General features: G+C 43.4%; 1 protein-coding gene and 1 long non-coding RNA gene across 3 annotated transcripts in view; both read left to right on the top strand.

The window, feature by feature from the left end:
• Positions 1–2200: 2200 nt before the first annotated feature.
• CCNH (cyclin H) overlaps positions 2201–26131 on the top strand; it is a 35147-nt gene continuing 11216 nt past the window's right edge. Inside the window, exons 1-6 of one of the 2 annotated variants that reach the window (XM_073624469.1) lie at positions 2201–2419; positions 5556–5678; positions 12465–12538; positions 16278–16488; positions 19644–19807; positions 21206–21276. In XM_073624469.1, coding sequence (XP_073480570.1) covers positions 2303–2419; positions 5556–5678; positions 12465–12538; positions 16278–16488; positions 19644–19807; positions 21206–21276 — 760 coding nt within the window. In that variant the 5' untranslated portion in view covers positions 2201–2302. The remainder of the gene's footprint in view (positions 2420–5555; positions 5679–12464; positions 12539–16277; positions 16489–19643; positions 19808–21205; positions 21277–26131) is intronic. The other variant, XM_073624470.1, reaches the window with a different exon arrangement.
• Positions 21287–23604, top strand: LOC141135951 (uncharacterized). Its single transcript, XR_012243655.1, has 2 exons — positions 21287–22931; positions 23124–23604. It is a non-coding gene; the product is annotated as an uncharacterized lncRNA (long non-coding RNA).

The raw sequence follows: 26131 nt of genomic DNA, 5'->3' as shown, positions 1-26131 counted from the left end.
ATTTCTTAACTTTTAATAAATTTTACATTTGTTTATGGATTTACACTATGTGGCCTTTCCTCCTTCCTTCCTATTTGTCACCACCACCACTTGGTTCCTAACACCACTCTAAGGGACATATCAACCTATGGTTCATCCCAAGAACACCATCCCTCTGGATCATCTACAGCCACCCAACACCCAAGCTTTGTCTGACCCAACTCAGCGTATGCCCCTTTGGGTCCATTGGATCCGGTAAGCCTCTTCATTGTTGGTGGTGGTGTGTCTTCACCCCAGATGTTATACACCTATTGATGTGCTCCTTGTCTGAAGACATACAACTTCCGAGGACTCCCTATCATTAGGATCAATACATATATGGAGGATCTCCTCCCATATTCTACACCTAGAACTGTTGGTTCATCTTTTGTCTTGATATTGGACATCTTAATTTTTTAGCGCTACACTTATTTTGTTTCCTTTTTGAAGCCAAGGGGTCAGGACTGAAGACAGCAGCGAGGTCAGGAGAAGCCGGGTAACACTGGAGCAGATGCAGGTTCAGGTACAGGATGAGCTGCAGATCAGAGAAGGATGCATTCTGAAGAGGCCCCTTTTAAGGATCACTGGGCACCAAAGCTGCGTTACTGTGCGCGTGTCTGTGGTCTGCGCATTGGCGCATGTCTATTCACTGCTGAATGCCTATGGACTGGAACATGTCCCAATGGACCTGTGCGCCCGCGGCCAGTTGCAGAGCCATGCACAGTACGTCCATGACAGAGGGATAGGATACACCAGGAGGACATGGCTTCTCTATCCCTTCATACTGGGTGTATGGCAGAGGTGGGATACACCAGGAGGACATGGCTTCTCCATCCCTTCATACAGGGTGTATGGCAGAGGAGGAATATGATACACCGGGGGGCATGGCTTCTCCATCCCTTCATACTGGGCGTATGGCAGAGGAGAAGAGGGATAGGATACACCAGGAGGACATGTCTTCTCCAGCCCTTCATACTGGGTGTATGGCAGAGGAGATGAGGGATAGGATACACCAGGAGGACATGGATTCTCCATCCCTTCATACTGGGTGTATGGCAGAGGAGGGATAGGATACACCAGGAGGACATGGCTTCTCCATCCCTTCATACAGGGTGTATGGCAGAGGACGAATAGGATACACCAGGGGGACATGGCTTCTCCATCCCTTCATACTGGGTGTATTGCAGAGGACTGGAGGGATAGGATACACTAGGAGGACATGTCTTCTCCAGCCCTTCGAACTGGGTGTATGGCAGAGGAAAAGAGGGATAGGATACACCAGGGGGACATGGCTTCTCCATCCCATTATATTGGGTGTATGGCAATGTCCTCCTGGTGTATCCTATCCCTCTTCTCCTCTGCCATACAACCAGTATGAAGGGATGGAGAAGCCATGTTCTCCTGGTCTATATCCTATCCCTCTTCTCCTCTGCCATACACCCAGTATGAAGGGCTGGAGAAGACATGTTCTCCTGGTGTATCCTATCCCTCCTCTCCCATACACCCAGTATGAAGGGATGGAGAAGCCATGTCCTCTCAGTGTACCCTATCCCTCTTCCATACACCCAGTATGAAGGGATGGAGAAGCCATGTCCTCCTGGTGTATCCTATCCCTCCTCCATACACCCAGTATGAAGGGATGGAGAAGCCATGTCCTCTCAGTGTACCCTATCCCTCTTCCATACACCCAGTATGAAGGGATGGAGAAGCCATGTCCTCCTGGTGTATCCTATCCCTCCTCTGCCATACACCCAGTATGAAGGGATGGAGAAGCCATGTCCTCTCAGTGTACCCTATCCCTCTTCCATACACCCAGTATGAAGGGATGGAGAAGCCATGTCCTCCTGGTGTATCCTATCCCTCTTCCATACACCCAGTATGAAGGGATAGAGAGGACATGCCCTCCTGGTGTATCCTATCCCTCCTCTGCCATACACCCAGTATGAAGGGATGGAGAGGACATGTCCTCCTGGTCTATCCTATCCCTCCTCTGCCATACACCCAGTATGAAGGGCTGGAGAAGACATGTCCTCCTGGTTTAGCACTGCTCTTCCAGTTCCTTCCTCTGTCACGCACAGCCCCTGCAGATAAGATGTTGCTGTTTTCCCCACCCCCTACTATAAGGGAAGACATGTCCTCCTGACGAACCATATCTCTCTCCTCACACAAGCACCAATCCCCCAGGAGAGATCCTTACAGACACCACGTGGTGGCGCTCGGCACTCTCTGTCATCTCGGTGACGTATATTGGCCGCGCCAGCAGCTAGGTGTGTGAGAGAGGAAGATGTTCCATAACAGCACCCAGAAGAAGCACTGGACCTTCCCCAGTCAGGAGGAAGTACAGCGGCTCCGGACACAGGCCAATAGTCGGTATCGGGCCCGGATACGAGGGACAGGACAGGTACAGTGTGGGTGTCTGCTCAGTGACCCCAGGCTGAGTTCTGTGTGATATAAGACGGAGAGCCTCACACAGCATGGGATATTACCTGTGCGGAGCTCTCCTGGGGGCTTTTCTACTCTCATTATACGGACTGTCATGGAGTAGCAGCTGGAAGGTGCAGAGAAGTAATGGATTCGATGACAGGCAGTATCAGGTGTAAGGACAGGAGCACACATTTCATATGATGATGTGATGGCTGATGATCTCTTCTAACCAGGCATGCTCTCCCCTTTATTGTCCCCTGGGAGGTGTCCTGTCTATATGGAGGAGCAGCTATTTCCCTTGATTTGGACTACATACCCCTCCCCACCTGTGTTACATGGGGGGGGGGGGGGGTAGAGTTCACAAAAATTACCCGTGAAAGCTGATAATATGGGTGGTAAGGTTTCTGGCAGGATCACCAGGTATTTTTCTGTACTTGCAGAAAATCTTCTCAGCTCAAACCAAAAAAAATTAAAAGGAAACAAATGCAGCTGCTGCAATGTTTGAGATGTTTGTTCTTTGGGTTAGATAAGCTGCATTAACCCCTCTTCTACCAAGGTACACTTATAAACACCATCGTGCCAACCATTTCACTGTCAAAGTCCCCCCCCCCCACACGTTTAAAAAAAAAAACATTTTTCGCCTGGTGATTATGTAATACCCCCAAGCATTGTACATTTTCTGTAGATGCCATAGAGAACATGTCAAACCTTAAGTGTTTGCACCTGTGAAATGGCAACAAACTTTGGTACCCTATATTTTCTATAGGTGATGTTTTTAAAGCCCCTGCAGGTTATCAGTTTAGAGTGACCTGTGAATAATGGACCGAGAATTATTACTCTCACTCTGATGTGTGCGGCGATCTGTAACATTTATGTTGCGTTATTTTGTGTTCCCCCAACACAAGCATTAACTTTTGTATCATTTTTTTTATCATCACTATTATTATTATTATTATTATTAGTTATGTATATTATTGATTGTTCTTATACACCTGGCTGTGGTTTATATGTGAGATTTTTTTATTCAATTGTTTATGTGCACAAGGCAAGTGCCTACCTATATTTATTTACATTTGTGTGTATTTTAATGTGCTTGGGTGTAACTAGAAGTCGACCGATATATCGGCCAATATTTGGCCTTTTTTAAGAAATCAGAATCTGCAGATTATTATGCAAATTAGGCTGATATTTAACACTGACCCACACCATGCCTGTTCCTCCTCCCTTCCCCACACTCCATTAGCAGAGCAGTGCGCTGTGTGAAGTGTGTGACACTGTCATGTAATGTAACTGAATGCAGAGAGAGACCAGCTGTCAAAATTGAGCGTTGATGTTGGGGGTGGGAAACACCAGCCAATGGGATGGGATTTGGGTGGGTTGCTATGTGTATGTGACCCCCCGGATCCTTAAGCAGCCCAATCATTGGCTAATGTTTGATAGCTGCTGGGTCCCGCCCACCCCCAAGATCACCGCTGAATTTTGACAGCTGGTCTCTTTGCATTCAGTTACATATGTCAGTTTTACACACAGTTACACTATATCAGGTCAGTGTGAAACCTGCCAGTGCCATCTGTACTGAGGACATTAAGTGTGTGGTAGAGTGACAGGAGCAAGCAGGGGGGAGGGGAGTGGGAGATTTTATGAGATGAAGGGGGGAAAAAAAATCGGCCTAATATATCGCCCCGATTTCTAAATAACGGCTTCGGCCAGAGAAAAACCCATATCGGTCGACCTCTAGGTGTAACTTTAGTTTTATACACCTTTTCATCAAAAGACAAAAAGTCCCCTATGTAATGCATTTTTGGTGACAGGTTCTCTTTATTGAGACATCAGGGCTTTAAAAGATCTTTGATGTGTCACTTGTCTTCCAATAGAACTAATGGAATTCAGATCGTACTCCATTTTGTTTCTGTCCCATCCGTACTACCTAGAGAAAGTGATACCAGGACCTGGAAGTCACTTCTGAGTCATTAGCAGGAAGGGGAGATCAGCGAACAGATGTCCACTCTACACAGTAGCACCTGTTATGCCAGTCCTGGCTCCTGCTATGCCAGTCCTGGGTCTTCCAATGGGCACACAGAGCCCAGGAAACATGGTGGAGGCGTGGGACACCGGAAGTCACTGGGTTGTGTGGAAGCGATCCGGCGGCTACAAGCACCAGATCTCTGCTCTCTGTAGCCTACGGTTGGCTTGTCAGATTTACACATGTTCCTGGCGGCTGCAGCCTCTGTGAGTGTGTATAAAACCCTTTGTCACCTACATACTACACCAGTGGTTCTCAACTCCAGTCCTCAGGACCCACCAACAGGCCAGGTTTGCTGAAATACATCACAGGTGATATCACTTGCTGCTCAGTGATTGCAGTATTCTAGTCTGCAACTTCCCAAGGTAATACTTAAAATCTGGCCTGTTGGTGGGTCCCGAGGACTGGAGTTGAGAACCACTGTACTACACCCATATTTAAAGTGTAACCTGTTGCTAAGCAATACTCCTGCATAGAACAGCGTGCTGGGGTTTTACCCCCCCCCCCCCCGGTACCATGTGATAGCTGTGGGCCAGTCACACCATGACTACAGGAATCACAGCTGTTATGAATGAACTTCTTTCAAATCCCTCAGTGGGATTCAGATTGCAAAAAAAAAAAAAAAAAATCTGACAAGGGTTATAACCCTTGATTACTCCATCATAAATGGGGGAAAAAAAAGTTATGCTTTTTAGCTCTACTTTAAAGGTGAACCTAGCCTTTTAAAGCTTAGATAAGATTTTAATGATTGGGTTTTGGTCTTCTTTAAAGTGCAACGCTCAAAGCCGCCATTCTATAGTGCAAAACCTATAGCAGCCAATCACAATCCAATTCCAAGATTTCAGAAACAGGAATTCAGATTGGTTGCAATAGGTCACTGACTTTGCACTTAGGACTTTGTTCTTTTGCATTGTTTGTTGACTAAGGACAGTATATGTCTATGCTTGTCTATGTTAGGCATGAATGAGGAAATGTCAGTTAGCATTATTGCACACTTTATGGTTTATTTAATCCTTTGTGTAATGTGACATACATGTGATGTTTTGCAAAAGTGTAGTGTGTCCAAGTAAGTGTAAAATGTCTCTCACAGGCACACTTGGGTGAGATATTTAATGTGGAGCCTCATGAAGAGGGGGTCATCTGCAAATACTATGAGAAGAAGTTGGTGGATTTCTGCAATGCTTTCAAACCCACAATGCCTAAATCTGTCTTGGTAAGTTTTTGTAAATTTAACTTATAGGTTTTTTTAATAGATATGCTTATAATTGTAGCCCTAAGCACAGGCAAACTATTATTCAGCTGTATGTTGTCAGTTTATTTAATAACTTTATATTTTTTGATGTAGTACATACATCCAGAGAGTAAAGGGTTATACACAAACTTGTGCTTGTGTTTTTTTTTTTTTTTTCAGCCGGGCCGGCTCTTCACATGTTAGTGGGTTGATCCATAGCCACAATTCAGTCCAATAGCAGCTTTCGAATCTGTTCAATGCTGTGTCAGTGAAAAGTTAAGTGGGCGTGAAGGGGCACTAGTCTCTCAGTTTCCTGTAAGGCTCTGCCCATCCAGTTGCAAGTAATTTCTCAAATGTGGCCATTGCCAAATTTGGGTTATAACCTTCCCATTATCCTTGGACTCTTTGTATACTTTCAATTTTACATCGGATAATCTCAGCCAACAGATGACTTGAGCCAAGGATACAGTACTGTGCAGGAAGTGAAAATGGGTGTATAGACGCTAAAACCTTCCCACATAACTGCTCCGCCTGGTGCTCTGACTTTGAGGCTGCTGACACCTCCAAGGTACCAGAGTAAGGAAAGGGATGGTCAGCACTCAGGATGACTTCCAAAAATAGCATTTCCTTATTAAGTAAAGATGTACAATGCTGTAGAAACAGCCTACATGTTAGTCCTTAGTCGTGGTTGGAGGACATGAACCATGACTAAGGACTAATGTCCTAAAAGCGTAGACTGTTTTTACAGCATTGTACATATTTTCACTTATACATACATGACAGCTTCCCAGCACAGACATACCTCACTCTGAGTACTGGCCTACCACCTACAATTACTTGTCTGTATTAGGTGAAGGTAGTTCTAATGGAAACTACTGCCAAAAAATTGCTGTTAAGGGTAGGTTCACTTATTCATGAAAAATGAAAAGACTAACTCCAGATATCGTGGCCATAATACCCCATGCTGCCGATGTAGTGGTCTCTACACCATACACCCAGCTCGAGTACCATCATAGAGCTTGCAAATGGCAAACACTTGTTGGTCAGCTCGATCACATGACCACGCTAACCAGTGAGGAGCTCTTTTTTTTTTTTTTTTTTTTTTTTTTTTTCTGGGACATATTAATGGAAGTAAAAGCCTCATATGGACAAGTGACCTTCCTGATAAAAGCAGAATTTTCTGTATATATGTCATAATTCCCCAGAAGAATAACCACTTTAATACAGCTGTCTTTGCCCAGGGCTCAAAAATGCCAAGCTCCTAATCCCTTTTCTAAACCGGAGTCTGATCCAAATATGCCTACCCTAGATGAAGCTGACACAAAAGGCAACAAAGAGGATTTAGGGGCAGTATTGGAGGAAGCTGTGGAAGATTATTCTTCCCCAGATTGCTGCTATATTGAAGATGGAGTTTCACCCATTATGCTTGTTAACGTGGAAAAGGTCAGTGCTGCCGCCTGCAAATGCTTTTGGATTAGGGATGCGCCCATACTCGTACTTGTGAAAATCCTTCCGTTACCCGAAACCCATACTTTGCGGTGCAATTTGCGTCCATACAAAATAAATGTGCACAAATCGCACTGCAAAGAAATGCATGTGATTTGAACAGGAATGCGGTGCAATTCATAGTGATTTTGAGTTCACACACCGGTGTGGGAAACCTCCCTGCATATGATGGGTTCCACCAGCTCCAGTTCCTAATCTCACTGTGGACATCAGTGGCCACAGCTTGGGCTTTTCCTGCCACTCCCACGGCTTTGTTCCTTGCATCTCTATCGGCTCTTTTCCCCCCCAGCTCCCAGAGTTTTGAGCCATCCACTGGACCCACTCCCCATCCCCCCCCAGTCCTGCTGTACCAGATTGTTGCGATTCCCATGCTGTCCGACGACAAAAAGCCGATTCATTGGTCCGGCTTTTTTTCTGACCAGAGAAGACATTACCTGTTGAACAGATAGAACATGCAATCTATGGCAATTGGATCACTCCACAAATTTCCACTTTGAGCTCTATCTGGTAAAAAAGAGGTCACAAATAAGTGGGTGATTCTGCTGTCTCAGTCTTAAACATCTCACTGTACCTATTTTTAAAATGTCCATTCTTTCACGGATTCTGCAGATAGAAAGTTTGAGACACTCTTAAAGGCTCTTAGTACTTCGGCAGGCTCAGCCCTGCAATCAGGCCTTGCTGCAATGTTTTCCAGGATTTTGCTTTAACAATTAAAGTAATTTCCGTCTCGTGTACTTTTTTGTGTGGATGCCTTACAATGTGTCATGAGACAGATTTCCAGACTGGCCCCAATCTCAATTCACATTCCCAGAATCTTGTGGCAGTAAAAGCACTTCACACACATGCCTTTTCAAGAAAGAGGTCTGTTTAGGGTGGGACTTGACTAATTCATTGAACTGTGTCACAGGAGGGAAGGTTTTACTTTTTACAGCAGCAGATCCCAAATCCCCCGCCCCTCCTAATGAACCTCTGCCTCTACAAAACCCAGAACTCCCAATCGCTCTACCCAGGCAACAGCTTCCAAACTTAAATTCATCCCTTCTTTTTGGCGCAAGACTTTGCCCCCAAAGCCCACCAAGTCTTCCCCAAAACTCTTTTCCCAATGAAGGGGCACCCTCGCAGGGTGCCAAACCTGTGGGTTCAATCGTTGGTTTTAAAGGGTAAAAATAGTCACTTTTGTCTCTAAAATCAACCAAAGACTCCTCTGAGACAAGGGGGATACATGGCATCAATAGACACCCAAGATGTTCATCAGCATGTTCTCATTTATAAAACTAATCAGCAATTCCTGTGCTTTACAATGGTAAACATTCACTTCCAGTTTGTTGCCCTTCCCTTTTGGCCTATACTCTGCTCTCAGAGTATACACAAAGGTCCTAGCTCATCCTTCTCAGAACTTGGGGAATCCAGGTCAGAGGTTATCTAGGCGACCTTCTCCTGAAGGACTCCTCTGCTTTCCAGCTGTTAGTAAACGTCCACACATTTCAGATGCTCCAACTTTCGTTGGGTGATCATATTTCAAAAATCTGTTCTCCAGCCTTCTTTGATCCTGGACACATCCCAAGCAAAGTTTTTTTTTTTGTTTTGTTTGTTTTTTTTTTTTTTGTTTTGTTTGTTTTTTTTTTTTTCTTTTTCCTTACAGAAAAGAAAATTCTTTCTATTGGAGCCAATGGTTAAAGAATTAAGGTCAAAGGGACATCTCACAATGAGATTCTCCTTGAGAGTTTTAGGTATTCGGATAGCTTCCTTTAGGCCACTTTTACACTGAGGAGCTTTACAGGCATTTTAGCGCTAAAAATAGCGCCTGTAAAGCGCCTCTCCTGTCACTCCAGTGTGAAACCCCGAGTGCTTTCGCACTGGAGCAGTGCGCTTGCGGGACGTTAAAGTCCTGCAAGCAGCATCTTTGGGGCAGTTTAGGAGCGGTGCATACACTGCCCCTCCACTGCCCCTGCCCATTGGAATGCATGGGCAGCGCTGCCGAAGCGCCTGCAAAGTGTTTCGGCAGCGGCGATAGACGGGCGCTATTAACCCCTTCTTCAGCTGCTAGTGGTGGTTAAAAGTGCCCCGCTAGCAGACCAAAAGCGCAGCTAAAACTAGTGGCGCTTTACACCACCCCAGTGAGAAAGTAGCCTTAAGGCTGTACTCCTTTTTACAATTTTTAATTCAAGAACTCTCCAACACAACACCTTGTCAACCTGAAACAAGCTCTTTCCTTCTCTTGACGTACCCATTCTCCTATCCAGCCAAGCTAGGAATTTCCTGACTTGGGAGATCTCCAGCCCAGCTGTAACAATAGAGAAATATTTCCTTCCCCATCACTGGAAGGTGACAACAGATTCCAGGCTTTCAGGCTGGGAGGATTGTTTCCATTCCCCAAAATCCAGGAAACTTGGACACCTGTCACCTCCCCAGCAACATCCTGGATCTCAGAGCAGTTTTTAGATGGCTCTGCAACACTTGACCCCCTTTCTCTGTGGACAACCTAGCCAGACTGCAATTAGACAATGCCACAGCTGTGGCTTGCATCCCCTACCCAGGAGACACCAGGAGTCATGCAGCCTTGAAAGAAGCAAACCAAATAATCTCATGAATGGAAACTCACTATCCAGCAATCTCTGCGGTCCACATCCCAGAAGTGGACAACTAGAAAATTGACTATTTCAGCTGCTCCTGCCCAGATTCAGGGTCTCAGTTCAGGCTAAGCTATGCCTTCCCTTCAGTGAAAATTCTGCCTTGTTTGCTTAAAAGAGAGCAAGATATGAAACCTGTGATTCTCATTGCATCAAACTGGCCCAGAAGAACCTGGTACACAGACTTACTCAGATGTCTAGCAAATGAACCCTGACCCTTTCCCAATAGACCAGATCTGCTGTCTCAGGGCCCTCTATTCAATCTTGCTGTTGAATCCTAGGTCTTAGAAGATTAAAGGGATTTTTGGTAGCTATACTGAGCTGTTCCTCATACTTCACAAAGACAAGATCATCCTTTCTCTTCAAGGTGGTATAAGTCTTTCACCTCATTGAGGAAATAGTTCTACCATCCTTACGCCCTACTCCAAAGCATCCAAAGAAAATCTCTCTTCATTGCCTGGATGTATGTATAAGAAAAAAAAAAGAGAGCACTCATAGCCACATCTGTAATTGAGAGGGGAACAAAAAAAGAAAAGGTGCTCAAAATAGTATCTCGGATACTTGTATGTACTCCTATTATTTGGATATCTACATATAGGGCTTAGTCTCTTACAAGGTAACTACGTTCTTTGTTTGGTTCTCTGTGCCTATATGTGTCTTGGCTTTTCCCTGTGGACTGACAAGTGCTTTTTTTAATATGTGTTTATTAAATTTTAAAACAAATATGTTCTGTTTCAAACAGTGAGATCTGTTCTTTCTTTTGCTATTTTTGAAACCTTGAATGTGTCCTGAGGAAGCTTAATGGTGAAAAGCGTTGATGCACAAGGGCTCACTATATATTTTGTATCATGTTACATGATTTTTAATTTTCAAATGCTTTATTGATGTCCTGTATAATTTTTCAATAAATATTATTATTTTTTCATACTTCACTATTGTTTCTTATGCCATTAAAGTCCGATCCAGGGATACCTAGTTGGTATCCCTTTTCTTTTTTGATTGCCTGGATGTAGCCAGAGCCAGCAGAGTCTACCCTTTTTAAGGTATAGCGTCTATCAGACAGATGCATTCCCTATTTGTCTTGTCATAACCTTGCAAGGGACACCTTACTTCCAAGTCCACTATCACAAAATGGATAAGAAATCTAATTGCTTACACTCTACAAATCTCCTGCCCTTTTACAAGCCAGTTCCACCAGATTTAGTAGGAGTTTTTTGGGCATTTCGGCCACTAGGCCTCTCTATTGCAGCTGTGTAAGGCTGCCACCTTTATCCTCTGTTTATACTTTTTCAAGTTCTAGCAGATGGATGTCCAGTCTTCTGTGGATGCAGCTTTCAACTGTGAGGTTCTTGCAGCTGCGGTCTGAAGTTGGGTCTGTTGACCCGTGTTGTTGTTGAGCCTATTGGTACAATTCTGTTTGCCTGGTTGTTGCCCATCTTTCTTATTTATTGCATGGGGATGTCTCGGGGTCTATGAATACTTTTTGTCCTGCACTGTACAATTGGGATAAGAGGAGTTTTCACTTACCTGTAAATTTCATATTTGGAGTACAGTACAGTTTGTGGGCCATCCTTCATTCAATTTCTTGATTACTTTGCATTTCTTGTTACAAACTGAGGACTTAACGAGTAAGGTTGGGTTATAAGGGACCCATTCAGTGCATGTGTCCTCAAAAGCTTGCCATTCTCCAATCACCTGAAGCTACGAGCCAATACCCCAGGGTCTATGAATACTTTGCCTGTGTATTGTACTGTAAGATATGGAATTTACAGATTATCCAAAATGGGGGGGAAAAGACGCATTTTGATTTGACCAGAGAAGGGTAAAACCCATCAGTGGTGTGTGTGTGTGTGTGTGTGTGTGTGTGTGTGTGTAGTGTGTTTGTTTTTTTTTTCTTTTTTTGTTTTTGTCATCATCTGGAGATTTCTTTTTACTTCCCAGTCTGTGGACTAAATCGGAAAGTTAGAAAATATTTTTTTGACATTAGGTAAACCCCCCTCCTAGACTGTTTTCATGTTACTATTGCCTCCATTCCTGTTCTGGGGGCAACTCAAAGTTCTGGATTTACTCTCACTTTTTTATTCCTGGTGACATTGGCGATCAGGAGAATTTGATGAATCTCCTGAACAGGGATACAGAGAGCAAAAATTACCTGACAGAATTCTAACTCCTTACTGCTCTATTCACACTGCAATTTTTAGCAGCATTTTTGCTGTTTGATCAGTAGACTTATTTGCACTTATCAGATATAACAAACTTTTAAGCAGTATGTTAAACAGGCCAAAAAAGGAGCAAAAAAATTTGTAGGTTTGTTGTTGGGGATTACATACACTTTAGTATTAGAAAAAACGTCAAATATTATTCTAGGATCACTGAAAGGGTGTAGCTCCTCCTTTAATTTTCAGACTTGATTTTGTGCGTAATTCACTCAGGTATAACATTGCTGAGACGTGAAATTAACAGACAGGTGGCTGAAAATAACAATTAGGTCCAGTAACCTTTGCCTTATAGAATAATGAATCGGGCCTCTTGTGATCCAAACAAGTTACAAGTTCTATAACTATGTAAGTGCACAAAGACTTTGCATCTTCTTTGCTTTCCTGTTTATTATTTGCTGTTTATTTTCTTTCAGGGGACAGCTTGTATGTATTTCAAACGATTTTACCTGAATAATTCAGTTATGGAACATCATCCACGAATAATCATGTAAGCCTTTGAATCGGGTGTCTAGGTAATCCATGTAGCTACTACTTGTTGCATGTCTCTTTCCTCAAGCAGACATTTTTTTTCCTAAGAGAGTGTGAAAGCTGTAAGACTTATCTCTGTAGTTGTAACTGAAATCCAAGTTGGATCATATGAAAATCAATGTTTGGTCTAATTAAGCTTTTTGGGGGCCTCTGAAGATGATCCTGTATTTAATACATTGTATGATTGTCAGATTACTTTAAAGTTGATTTACACCCAAATTGCTCCTTCGCTCTATCCTAACTATCTTGTCCCCTTAAATTGTTAAAAAAAAAAAAAAAGCTAAGCAGTACCTAATTTCAAACCACAGTTCAATGGCATCCAGTCCCATGACAAAATGCTTAGGCATTAATCCCATGATTTCAACTGGAATGGCTTTGGGGATTGGAGCTAAATCAGATGTAGTGACCAGTCACCAGCGGCATGAACAATAATGCTCCCCATTAGCTGAGATCACATGACCAATGTCTGCACACTTGGTCATTTGACTGGGTGCCATGAAAGCCAGGGTTGACCACTTCTAAAACGCTGGCAATAGAGAGCTATTTGTTATAGTATGGAGACCTTTAGAGAGCTTTCTTTTGGTGGTATTTGATCGCCTCTGCGGTTTTTATTTTTTGCGCTATAAACAAAAAAAGGGCAACAATTTTGAATAAAAAAACTATTTTGTACTTTTTGCTATAATAAATATCCCCCTTTTTCTTTTGCGCAAAAGTTATAGCGTCTACAAAATAGGGGATAGATTTATAGCATTTTTATTATTATTTTTTTACTAGTAATGTCGGCAAACTGAATTTTTTTTTTTTTTTTTTTTTTTTTTTTTTTTATTGTGACTGCGACATTATGGCGGACACATCGGACAATTTTGACACATTTTTGGGACCATTGTCATTTATACAGTGATCGGTGCTATAAAAATGCATTGATTACTGTAAAAATGTCACTGGGAGTGAAGGGGTTAACACTAGAAGGTGATCAAGCAGTTAATTGTGTTCCCTGGAAGGTGATTCTAACTAAAGGGGGAGGAGACTGACTAGAGGAAGTGACGGATCGTGGTTCCTAGCTAATAGGAACACACAATCTGTCATTCTTCACAGAACAAAACACGGATTTGTGTGTTTACACACACACTTCCGTGTTCTGTCCCTCCTGCTGGCGATCTCTTGTGGCCGGCGATCATCGCGGCTGTCGGCCACGAGCATCAGCACCCCCACTGTGCAGCGCGCGCCTGCTATCCCAATCCCGCGGGCCGACATATAGCTACGACGCTTCGCGGGATAGTGCCGGCCTGCCGCAGTATGACGGCGGCTGGTCGGCAAGTGGTTAAAGGGTTTGTAACCCTAAATTATGGTTTGCTGCCAGCCCCCCTATTTTAAGCTGCTATCCTGCATTGTATAAGTGTTTGTTAGAATCGATGCCTCTTAATACCTTTTTGTGAAGTATCTTCGGGACGGTCACATGACTTCGGGGTGTGCTACTATTCCGATCCAGGGCTACAGCAGGAGGAGCCGAGCTCTCCCTCTGATGTCAGCCGGGAGTCATGTGACCACCGAGTTGGCCGCTCACCCCTCCCGCTATAGCCCTGGATCGGAATAGCAGAGTGGCCGGGAGTCATGTGACCGGCCTATTTAGAGGCTTTGTTTCTAACAAACACTTATACAGTGCAGGATGGCAGCTTTAAAGGACTGGCAGCATTTTTTTTTTTTTAAATGGTAGTATTTTACTAACCGCGGCGGGGGGGGGCGAAGCCTGAGACGCAGAATTCTGAGCTGACGGGCAGGGAGGGAGGGGGAACAGGACAGAAGAGAGAGTGGATGACGGAGGCACGTAAACTGACCACGGTGTCAGGGCTCAGCAGCCGTGATAAACCGTGGTTAGTTTATGGGGGAGGACAGAAACTGGCAGGATCAGCCAGGTTTTTTTTTTTACAGTTTCCAGAGGGGCAGGTTAGACAGCGCAAGCGCTATGCTGTTTAACCCGCAATAAGGAAACAGGATCTCAAATTTTTTTTTTTTAAAGCGGAGTTCCACACAAAAATGGAACTTCCGCTTTTCGGAACCCTCCCCCCCTCCGGTGTCACATTTGGCACCTTTGAGGGGGGTGCAGATACCTGTCTAAGACAGGTATTTGCACCCACTTCCGGCATAGACTCCCATGGGAGTCTATGCCTTTTCCCGACCGCGCTGTCTGCTGGGAACACACAGCTCCCAGGAGAGAGCGGGGACCGGGAAGTGAAGCCGCAACGCTTCACTTCCTGATTCCCTCACCTAGGATGGTGGCGGCAGCTGCCGAGAACTGAGCGGGTTCTCGGCGTCCCCTGCCGACATTGCTGGACCCTGGGACAGGTAAGTGGCCATGTATTAAAAGTCAGCAGCTGCAGTATTTGTAGCTGCTGGCTTTTAATATATATTTTTTTTTTTTTTGGCGGTGTGGGTGAACCCCCGCTTTAAGGTTGAAAACCATTTTAAAGGGGTTGTAAACCCTCATGTTTCTTTCACCCTAATGCATCCTATGCATTAAGGTGAAAAAACTTCTGTCACTGACCGGCCCCCCCAGCCCCCCCATTTTACTCACCTGAGTCCTGTGATTCACACGACGGAGACACGCTCTTCCCCTCTGTCCATTGTCTCGGCTCTTGATAGGATAAGTTAATAGTAGTGCAGCCATTGGCTCCCGCTGCTGTCAATAAAATCCAAGGGGCGGGGACCGAGTCCAGCATTCTGCGTCTATGAACGCAAATGCTGGACTCTGGAGCGTGCCCGCAAGGTAACCCCCCGGGAGAGCGCTTCCCCTAGGGGGTTATACGGTGCGGGGGGGAGCTATTATGGCATGTTTGTTATTTAAAAAAAAAAAAAAGCCTTTACAATCACTTTAACTTTTTCTTCTGTTCTGCATGACTGGAAATGAATATTCTTGGAGCTGGTGCTTTAAACCCCATTGCTTTGCTAATCTTCCACAGCTGTGATGAGTGCACTAGGTTTGACAGCGGTGGATCCAATCAGTAACCAATGCAGCACTTTCACACTGGGGGGGGTCGGCGGTAAAGCACCGGTATTTTTAGCGGCGCTTTACGGCCACTATAGGGGAGCTGTTAACCCCCGCTAGCGGTCGAGATAGGGGTTAATAGCGCCCGCAAATTGCCGCTGCTGAAGCGCTTTACAGGTGCTTCGGCGGCACTGCCCATTGATTTCAATGGGTGGGGATGCTTTAGGAGTGGTTTATACACCGCTCCTAAAGCGCCCCAAAGATGCTGCTTGCAGGACTTTTTTTTTTTTTTTAGCATCCTACGAGTGCACCGCCCCAGTGTGAAAGCCCTCTGGCTTTTACACTGGAGTGACAGGAGAGGCGCTTTACAGGCGCTATTTTTTAATGCTAAAATGCCTGTAAAGTAGCCTAAAAGTTAAAAGGATATGCTTGTAACTATGGCGCACCATTATTCTTGTTGTTGTTATTATAATACAGAATTTATATAGCGCCAAAAGCTTGCTCAGCGCTTTACAACATGAGGGCAGACAGTACAGTTACAATTCAAGACAGGAGGAATCAGAGGGCAAGGCTCGTTAGAGCTTACACCGTTCCTTTCTTATTCCAGCCCTCCCTCTTAAAACAACAGCATAGCAATTTTTACGTGTTAACCATGTTAGTTTGGTATTACTCTTAGTGTTTCCATATTTTTTTTTATTTTTTTTTTATCTTTAAGGCTGACGTGTGCATTCTTAGCTTGTAAAGTAGATGAATTTAATGTATCCAGCGTCCAGTTTGTTGGTAACCTTCCAGAAAACCCTGCAGTCCAGGAGAAGATTCTAGAACAGATTCTGGAATATGAACTGCTGCTCATTCAACAGCTGAACTTCCACCTAATCGTGCACAACCCTTACCGACCTTTTGAAGGGTATTTAATTGATTTAAAGGTACTATGAGAGCATTATTCCTCTATCTTAAACTGGTATGTTGTAAGTTAGAAAGTTAGTAAGAAAAATGGATCTTGAGATGTCTGAAAATCAAACAAACACTTTTATGGTCAGGTCTGGGCTTTTTTTGCAAAAAAAAAAAAAAAAAATGATAAGCATATTGATGACTGGCATCTAATGATGGTCAGCATCAGTAACATATAACAGCTAAATGCCCACCTTAAGACCGCTTTCACACTGAAAAGTAGCGCTTTGGCGTTTAAAAAAAAAAAAAAAAAGTGCCTGAAAAGCTTAAGAAAAATGCCTCCCATGATTGCTTTTACATTGGGGCATGCAGTAGTTCCTACCATTTATTATACAGCTAAAAAAAAGCACCTCAAAAACACCCCTCTACATTGAAATGAATGGGAAACACCTGAAAATCGCCTCAAAATTGTTTGTTTTTTGGAGCAGTTTTTGAGTCATTTGTCCTTTTAAAAAGCGCACCACAAATGCCTTAAAAGCGTTCATTGTTTTATGGGCAGTTCAGAAGTGCCTCTGTGAAAGGGCTAAAAATGAATGTAATTGTAAACTCTCACATATACCCAGTTAAGTGACTGGGCTCAGGTGATACAGAGATGAAACCAATCCTCCTACATATGTTGTACCTGTCTATCTGTAGTCTTCTGTTCTCTACAGCCATTCAAAGTGATGAATTAAAGCTTGTCTGAGAGTTCAGAAAACAAAGCGGAGAGCTGCAATTCTACACTGCAGAGCTCAGCGAGCAGAACTCTGAGAACTGATTGGAGGGAAGTGACACGCCCCCCCCCCCCCTTTCACACAGCTCACAGGAACAGAACTGAGACTGTCAGTCTGCTGGAGTTCCCTCCCGTCACCATTTTTCTTTTGGTGTCAGGAAAACTTGTCAGAAGTGATTCATGCTGATAGCAGAGGAATGAAGCAGCAGACAGAAATGAGACTTAGTGCTCTGAATTGAGACAAGTACACACTATAGAGGGATGGGCTTTGTTCATATTTCATGTCTGAGGTTTACAACCACTTACAAGACTTTTGGATGGGTACCAAAAGCGGAACCAAACCCATCAATTTGACTGTTTCCCAAAGGTACTTTTTTTGGCCCTGCACTTCGTAAATATTTGCCTAGGCAAGATGACTTGGGGTTCTAATTCCCCCCCCCCCCCGTTGCACCCAGGGATGTCAATGTCGCACGTCAAGTAGAGCTGCACAATTAATCGTCAAGAATCGTTATCGTGATAAATCGTCAAGAATCGTTATCGTGATCTTGACTAAAGTGCTCCACAATTCTTTCTATGCAAAGAATTCTCTCTGCTCTTCTGAGCAGCCCTCAAAAGAAAGGAAGAAAAATAACGGGCAGTCTGCCAAGAAACAAAACCTTCTTTATCAGTTGAACTTAAGTATAAATATTGTAACAGTTTGTCAATGGAATAGACTTTGTGTGTAAGTGAAAAAAGTGTAACCACTTAAACACTAAACCTTTTTCTGACATTTGTTGGTTTCAAGTTAAAATCATTTTTTTTGCTAGAAAATTACTTAGAACCCCCAGACATATAGATTTTTTTAGTGGACACCCTAGAGAATAAAATGGTGGTTGTTGCAATATTTTATGTCACTGTATTTGCGCAGCGGTCTTTCAAATGCATTTTTTTTGGAAAAAATTACTTTAATGAATTAAAAAAAAAAAGAAATCTAACCAGTAAAGTTAGCCCTTTTTTTTTTTTTTTTTTGTATAATGCGAAAGATTTTACGTTGCGAAAATCGTGAGAGAATCATGATCTTTTCATTCTAAGCAAAAAAAAATCGTGATTCTCATTTTGGCCAGAATCGTGCAGCTCTGACGTCAAGGCAGCTTTAGTAAGATCCTGCGAGTGCTGACATGCCACAAATCTTTGCCAAATCCCATATACTGTATCTGAAACCAGAGGCCTATCTGTACATACATGGGATATTTAAAGATGGCGGCACAGGAGTAGAGCAGTGCTTTGTTTGCAAGGAAGACAACACTATACTCAACATGGACTAGTAAGTGTGTGTTGTGGTTATTTTTTTTTTTTTTCATTACTATACAGGTACACTTATTAGAGGAACTTTGGATAAAGGCATTATGAACTGTCCTACCTTGTGTTTTTCACCTGCATAAGCTATTGATTGATCATGTAACTTCATGGTGTCATCTGTTGGCCTGTACACACAGCCTATAAATCATCACAATCCTGTGCCAGAAATGTAAGTTTGTTTTGAAGCATGAGGCATGGCACTGCACAGGTTAATGCACAACCTTTGTAGTCTGAGAACTGACATCTGCTGTGAAGAAACTACATAAGTCAGAACCCCAAGGTCTCGCAATCTAGTGCTTTGCAGGTGAGAGCTATTAACAGCTTAGCATGCCGGAAGATATGTTTGTTTCATCCATTAGCACGCACACGTTTGTGATGCAATACAAAGAAAATGACTAGGCGTGCACTGGATGCTATGTGATCCAGACCAGGAAGTTGCTTGATGTTGCAGATGTTTTGGAACTACAATTCCCATGATGCTCAACTACACTGCAGAGTGCAAGAGCTTCGTGGGAAATGTAGTTCCAAAACATCTGGGGTGCCAAGGTTCACCATCACTGCTCTAGGGCCTCTGCTTTAAAAAAAAAAAAAAAAAAAGTTTTGGGGTTCTAAGAAATTTTTCTAGCAAAAAATACTGATTACATGTTACATATTACATGTAAACAAAAAGTGCCAGAAAAGGCCTGGGGGAAGTGGTTAAAGTTTCTAGTGTCCTGTGATATATTGTTGGTATAGACCAGTGGTTCTCAACCTGGGGGTCGGGTCTAGAAAAGTTGAGAACCACTGGTATAGACATATGCTTGATTACATGTATATAAATATGAACTGGCCCTGAGAGATGTTTTCAAAGTGGTCATGTGATTCTGTTTGTTGAAAATATGCTACTTGAAAGCAGAATTTGATAACGCTGCAGTGTGAAATGCATTGAGGGAAAGACTTTTATAAAATTTGTAGCAAAATAAACCCAACCAACAAATCAAAATGTTATACTTGGCAGCTGTGATCAATGAAATATAAAGACATTCTAGTCATTACACTTGTTGAATGTAAAATACAAACAAGATGTACTTTTCCTTTTAGACGCGATATCCTTTGCTAGATAATCCTGAGATGTTGAGGAAAACGGCTGATGACTTCTTGAATCGAGTTGCTCTGACTGATGCTTGCTTGCTGTTTACACCATCCATTATTGCTCTTACTGCTGTCTTATCTAGTGCTTGCAGAGCAGGTCTAAATATGGAAAGGTATGTTGTCACAAATGGACATTACATGGCGTGTAATGACATTTATAAAATACAGCACGGCTTGGGATTGTAAAAGAAATCTTTGCAGAGGAAGACTAGTCATGTTCTTTCTGTAAAAATCTAGTTGCTGGCTGCCCAGTTGGACCTCAGGCTTCGACATGCACCCTTTGGGTTTTTATTGCTGTCCGTGACTCCATTAGATTCACCCTCTCTATTTGTCTTGTTTACCATTCTCATCAAATGTGAAAGTAAAAGAAAATCACAAATTTTGTGTTCTCTCCACAAAAGTAATAGAGGGGGAAACCTCCAATTGGGACACTAGTTCTGGTGACCTGGGGGCCCAAGGGATTCCCTTAATTTGCAGGGATTTCCGCTCACCTCCTGTTTTGGCTATGGGACAGGAAGTGAAGGGAAATCTCAGTAGGACACAGCTGGCAAAAAAAAAAACTTGACCGGGGTTATAACCCTCCCTTGCTCTATCCAGAATGTAAAAAAAAAAAAAAAAGTTCTGCCTTTTTAGTTCTACTTTCAAGTCCCTGACCTAAAAACAGGTATAAAGCCAAAATACCTGAGCTGCCTAAAGTACGGAAGTCATGGGGTAACCTTTTATATTAGGCCTCGTACACACTTCTTTTTTTTTTTTTTTTTTTTCATCCAACCCAGCGGGTTGAACAAAAAACACTGACAGCTCAGAAGGAGCCACTGTACTAACTATCTGACATTAGTACAGCGATCTCCCCTGCAATACTATTGTGTTCTGACAGGGAAGACGACCTTCCCATCAAAACAGTCCGGTTAGTGCTCTCAGCCATTGGCTGAGAGCACTGAGGAAGCTGATCGACTGACCTTTTACGGCCATACCAGCTTTTGTTGGACCAGCTGCAGTACACATGGGCCAAATGTCAGCCGGTTTCTATTAAACCAGCCAATGCCGCCCGACATTCGGCCCGTGTGTACTAGGCTTAAGTCTCCCCTAAAACAGACGTTGAGATGGCATGAAACTAATTTTGTCTGTGCCTGTTCATGCTGATTATTTCTATTGACATAAAATAGGAGAGGCTCTTGTTGCATTAAGGTTGAGGGGAGTTTTATGGTTTTGACCTGCTCAACTATGCTCCGATGATTAGGAGAAGCTGCCACACAGAGTTCCTAATTTTTTAAATCTTCCACAGGTATTCGGAGGCGTAGGAATATTCCACAATGTCTTTTTGTTTTCTTTGGCAGAATGGGTTGTTCTAAAATGGCATTAGGATCATGTTATGTGGTCAAGTTTACATGCAAAGAATGCTTGATTGAATTATCTTTCTAATCAATGTCGTTTTATCTGTAAAAATAACTTCTTAGGAGATGATGTTCAGAATGCCACGTTAGTAAAGGTAATATATTTCTGTATTTCAGTTATTTATTGGAGTGTCTTTCTCTAAAAGACAGCCGGGAAACCATGGCTCATCTACTGGATGGGATGAAACGTATGTTCCTTTCTGTCTTTGGGATACGTGGATCTTGTTTTTACAGTTCTTTCATACTTGTCAAGCAATTTTGTGTTTATTGTAGTAGAATCAGTTTAGTCTTCTATAAGTTAAACACTGAAAGTCTGTGTACTCATGTTTTCGGGGTTGTTGGCACCCATTTCAACTCCAGTTAGCTTAAGTGAAACTTTAGTCAGTAAATTAAGTCCTGCTATATCACTTCAGGCTGGCTCCTTTTGCAAGTATACAGTGGGGAAAATATTTATTTGATCTCCTGTAGATTTTGTAAGTTTGTCCACCTACAAAGAAATTAAGGGTCTGTAATTTTTATCATAGGTGTATTTTATATGATTTAGACAGAATCTCAACCAAAAATCCAGAAAAAACACATGACACTAATGTTATAAATTGAGTTGCAGTTCAGTGAGTAAAATAAGTATTTGATGCCCTACCAACCAACAATAATTCTGGCTCAAAATTGACTGACTACAGTATGTGGTATGCAGATTAGTCCTGTCAATTTAAGAAGGAGCTCCATGGATTGAAATCCTGCAGCACCCTGCATGGTCCCCTTCCTCAAAAAGGAACATGTTCAGGCCTGTCTGAAGTTTGCCAATGAACATTTAAATAATTCAGAGAGGGATTGGGAGAAAGTGCTGTGGTCAGATGAGTGCAAAATTGAGCTCTTTGCCATTAACTCGACTTGGCGTGTTTGGAGCAAGAAAATTGCTGATCATGACCCTAAGAACACCAACCCTACAGTCAAGCACGGAGGTGGAAACATGCTGTTTCTTTGCTAAATTTACAGGCCGACTTTGCCACATTGAGGGGCAAATAGACGGGGCCATGTATTGTAAAATCTTGGATGAGAACCTTCTTCCCTCAGCCAGAACACTGAAGATGGGTCACGGATGGGTCTTCCAGCATGACAATGACCCAAAACACACTGCCAAGGCAACAAATGAGTGGCTCAAGTGGAAGTACATTAAGGTCACGGCGTGGCCTAGCCAGTCTCCAGACCTTGGCCTAGGTTTACACTGATGCAGGTTTGAAATTGTACAAGTTCAGCTGAGCTAGCACGATTTCAAACCCAACGTTGGGAGCGATTTTAGAGACATCTGTGCGGTTCCTTCACAGATGTCTATTGAAATCGCCCCTGAAGTCGCCAAGAGTAGTGCAGGAACTACTTTTGGAAATCTGCAAAAAAAAGAAGATGCTCTGTCACCCAGTGGCAGTGCAGTTTGCCATCTTGGATGGACGGGAGTCCACTGCGCATGCGTACTCCGATTGGTAGCTGACGCCCCGGGCCTTGGCGCACCAGTCCTTCCTCCCATGGCGTTGGGGCGGAGCGGACCGGACCCCTTCGGGTGTAAGTCGGGGGTGAGACATGGCTGATATCACTTCCTTCACTCACCAATACTATGCACACTACAGAGATTTCCATTGCTGTTCAGCTGTTTGTATATCAAGGTAAATACACTCTCCCCACCCTAGCACTCACCTGGTGCTTCATCTGCATTCCCTGCACTTTTTTGTTTCATTTATAACACTGCTTTTCACACAACCTTTTCCTTTTTTCTTTCCCAGACAAACACGTTTTTTCAAGATTTACTTTCTTACCCATGGTCTCTATGGCTGCTCCATTATTGGATCAGGTTAGTCCACATATGTTTCTATACAAATAATTGTAAAACTTTTGTCTACTCTGCTTTTTAAGTAAAGCTTGACACATATACTTATGCTAGAGTACACATGCTCTCATACAAAAATATTATTACATTATATAACTTGATGTTCATCTTACTAAATTTGGCAAATCATTGAGACATATACATCTATGTTTACAGCTGATATCTATCAAGCTACATACTGAGACATTTAGGACCATTCACCTTCACCTATGCCATGTCTGCCACCTGGCATCCCCCCTGGGGGTACCCATGTCCGTCTTCTCCCCCTCAGCTCCCGTGCCATACTCTGGCTGCTGCCGTCCATTTGGGGGTTCAGCGATGGAAAGTCTGGTTTCCTTCATTGGTAAGTATTGGGCTGTTTTGCTCTGGCCCATTCTGCCATTGTTCTTACATTTACCACTGTGACACATCTTTTTGTCTATTTAGATACATCTCATCCGCATCCACCCCTGATGAGCGAGCAATGATCTCGCGAAACGTGCGTCGGGTTTTCTGATGCGTGCTTTTGTATATACTGCATTGTATAATGTTTGTATCAACTGTTTGTTCTCTTTATTATGTGCAAATCCATTGGCTGAGCTAATATGCTATATTATCCATGTATGTACATTAATTTTAATAAAGATTTATACTGCTATTACTCTTGTTACTCAGTGGCTTACTGTGACCACCTCATTTAAAGTCCCAGGGTGACTTTTTTTTGCATATGTATATAGGGATGGAGGTGTCACTGGTGACTGCAGACCTTTTATTTTATTTTGCTACTTTTGTAAATCTATGTAGCGTTTCGGACTGGGCTGTTGCTGGCGATTTGACGATGTCAAAATGGCCCAGTGTGAATGTGGGGTCAGTCTTGTAGAACATTTATGGAGGGAGCTGAAGCTTTGAGCTGCCAAGGGACAGCCAAGAAACCTTAATGATTTAGAGAAGATCTGTAAAGAGTCGACCAAAATCCCGCCTGAAATGTGTGCAAACCTGGTCACCAGCTACAAGAAACGTTTTATCTCCGTACTTGGTGGAGAAATCCTTGTTGACAAGCACAAAGTCATGTTTTGCTTGGGGATCAAATACTTATTTTACTCACTGAACTGCAGCTCAATTTATAACATATTCTGTCTCTCTCATTTAAAATACACCTATGATAAAAATGATGGACCCTTCATTTCTTTGTAAGTGGGCAAACTTACAAAATCGGCTCATTGTTTTCCCCACTGTAGCTATGTACCACATTAAAAATAGGCACCTATACTGTTTAAAATCCAGTAATACACTGTATCACCCTGCTCTGCACATGCTTAGTTGCTCCCATTTTAGGCATTACTGAATTTGTAGAAAACAGCTTTAAAGCAGAATTAAACCCTCCTATCCTTTACAGCCAAGGAAGCTACTTCTGTTTGATCTGTAACTGCCATAGTGCTGCACATGTGATCAATTATGACACTAGCCATTTTTTTAGCATTTCTTTTTTTTTTAAACTGTTCAATCAATGGGTTTAGTTCTACTTTATGATTTACTGCTCTGGGCTTCAGCAAAATGGCAGCTGCCGGCAAGAAGAAACTGGAGAAATGCTGGAGGCAATTCACAGCACACGCTGATTATGGTAGCATAATTATTAATGTGGAATGTATGTCCTTGCTCCCCAATTACTGTATTCACTTCAGATTCATATATCACATCACAGACAGAAAGCACATTGTCGTGGGCTAATTCTGCCTTCATTATTTATTAGGAATATAAAGCCATGTTTGCCCTCATTTTGTGTTTTAGGCAAATTTAGCCTAAAACATTGTTTTCTTTCTGCAAGGCCCCTTACACACTGGAGCAGTTTGCAGGCGCTATTGCGCTAAAAATGGCGCCTGCAAACTGACCCGAAAGTGCCACTGCTTTGTCTCCAGTGTGAAAGTCCCGAGGGCTTTCACACTGGAGCGGTGCGCTAGCAGGACGGGAAAAAAAATCCTGCTAGCGACATCTTCGGAGCGGTATGTACACCGCTCCTTCACTGCTCCTGCCCATTGAAATCAATGGAGCAGCACGGCTATACCGCTGGCACAGCGCCTCTACAACACTTTCTCGGGCGCTAGCTGGGGGTAAAACCGCCCCGCTAGCGGCCAAATACTGACGGTAAAGCGCCGCCAACAGTAGCATCGCTTTACCGCCGACACCGCCCCAGTGTGAAAGGGGCCTAATGGTTTTATCAATGAATGTGATCTTCCCAGAATCGCATTTGAACTCCAGGACCTATTTCTGTGAGTATGCATGGACTGTGGATCTTGTGATCCTGGTGTGCACCTCCTGGATAAATGATTTTAAGCAGTGGAACCATTGTAGTTAATTAGGATTTGTATACAGTTCATCCGGAAAGTATTCACAGCGCTTAACTTTTCCATATTTTGTTATATTACAGCCTTATTCCAAAATGGATTAAATTCATTTCTACAAACAATACCCCATGGTGACAACGTAAAAGAAGTTTGTTTAACCACTTTCCACCCGGCCTATAACAGAATGATGGCCAGGAAGTGGTTCTGTTATCCTGACTGGGCGTCATATGACGTCCAGCAGGATAACATGCCGGCACGCGCAGCGCGGCGATCGCGGTGTGTCAGTCTGGCACACCGCATCTCCGATCGTGATAGGAAGCCTCTGACAGAGGCTTCTTACCACGTGATCAGCTGTGACCAATCACAGCTGATCATCGTGAGAACCAGGAAGTGCTGGTAAAACGGAATTCCTCAGTTTGCGTTGACAGGGAGAGCCGATCAGCGGCTCTCCCTGTCAGAGAGGGGGGGGGGGGGGGGTCTGTGCTGATAATCAGCACATTGATTATCAGCACAGCACCATCAGATGTGGCAATCTGCCCCAACAATAAAGTCTGCCAGAGCCCACCACAGTGCCAATCAGTGCCCAGCATTAATACCTGTCAGTACCTGCCCAATCAGTGCCGCCTGTCAGTGCCCATCAGTGCCGCCTGTCAGTGCCCATCAGTGCCGCCTGTCAGTGCCCATCAGTGCCGCCTGTCAGTGCCGCTTGTCAGTGCCCATCGATGCCGCTTGTCAGTGCCCATCGATGCCGCTTGTCAGTGCCCATCGATGCCGCTTGTCAGTGCCCATCGATGCCGCTTGTCAGTGCCCATCGATGCCGCTTGTCAGTGCCCATCGATGCCG

This window comes from Aquarana catesbeiana, linkage group LG01 (genome assembly GCF_042186555.1).
Source record: "Aquarana catesbeiana isolate 2022-GZ linkage group LG01, ASM4218655v1, whole genome shotgun sequence".
Lineage (NCBI taxonomy): Eukaryota > Metazoa > Chordata > Amphibia > Anura > Ranidae > Aquarana > Aquarana catesbeiana.
The sequence above is the reverse complement of the archived record's forward strand: the minus strand, read 5'-3'. Positions and strand labels throughout refer to the sequence as shown.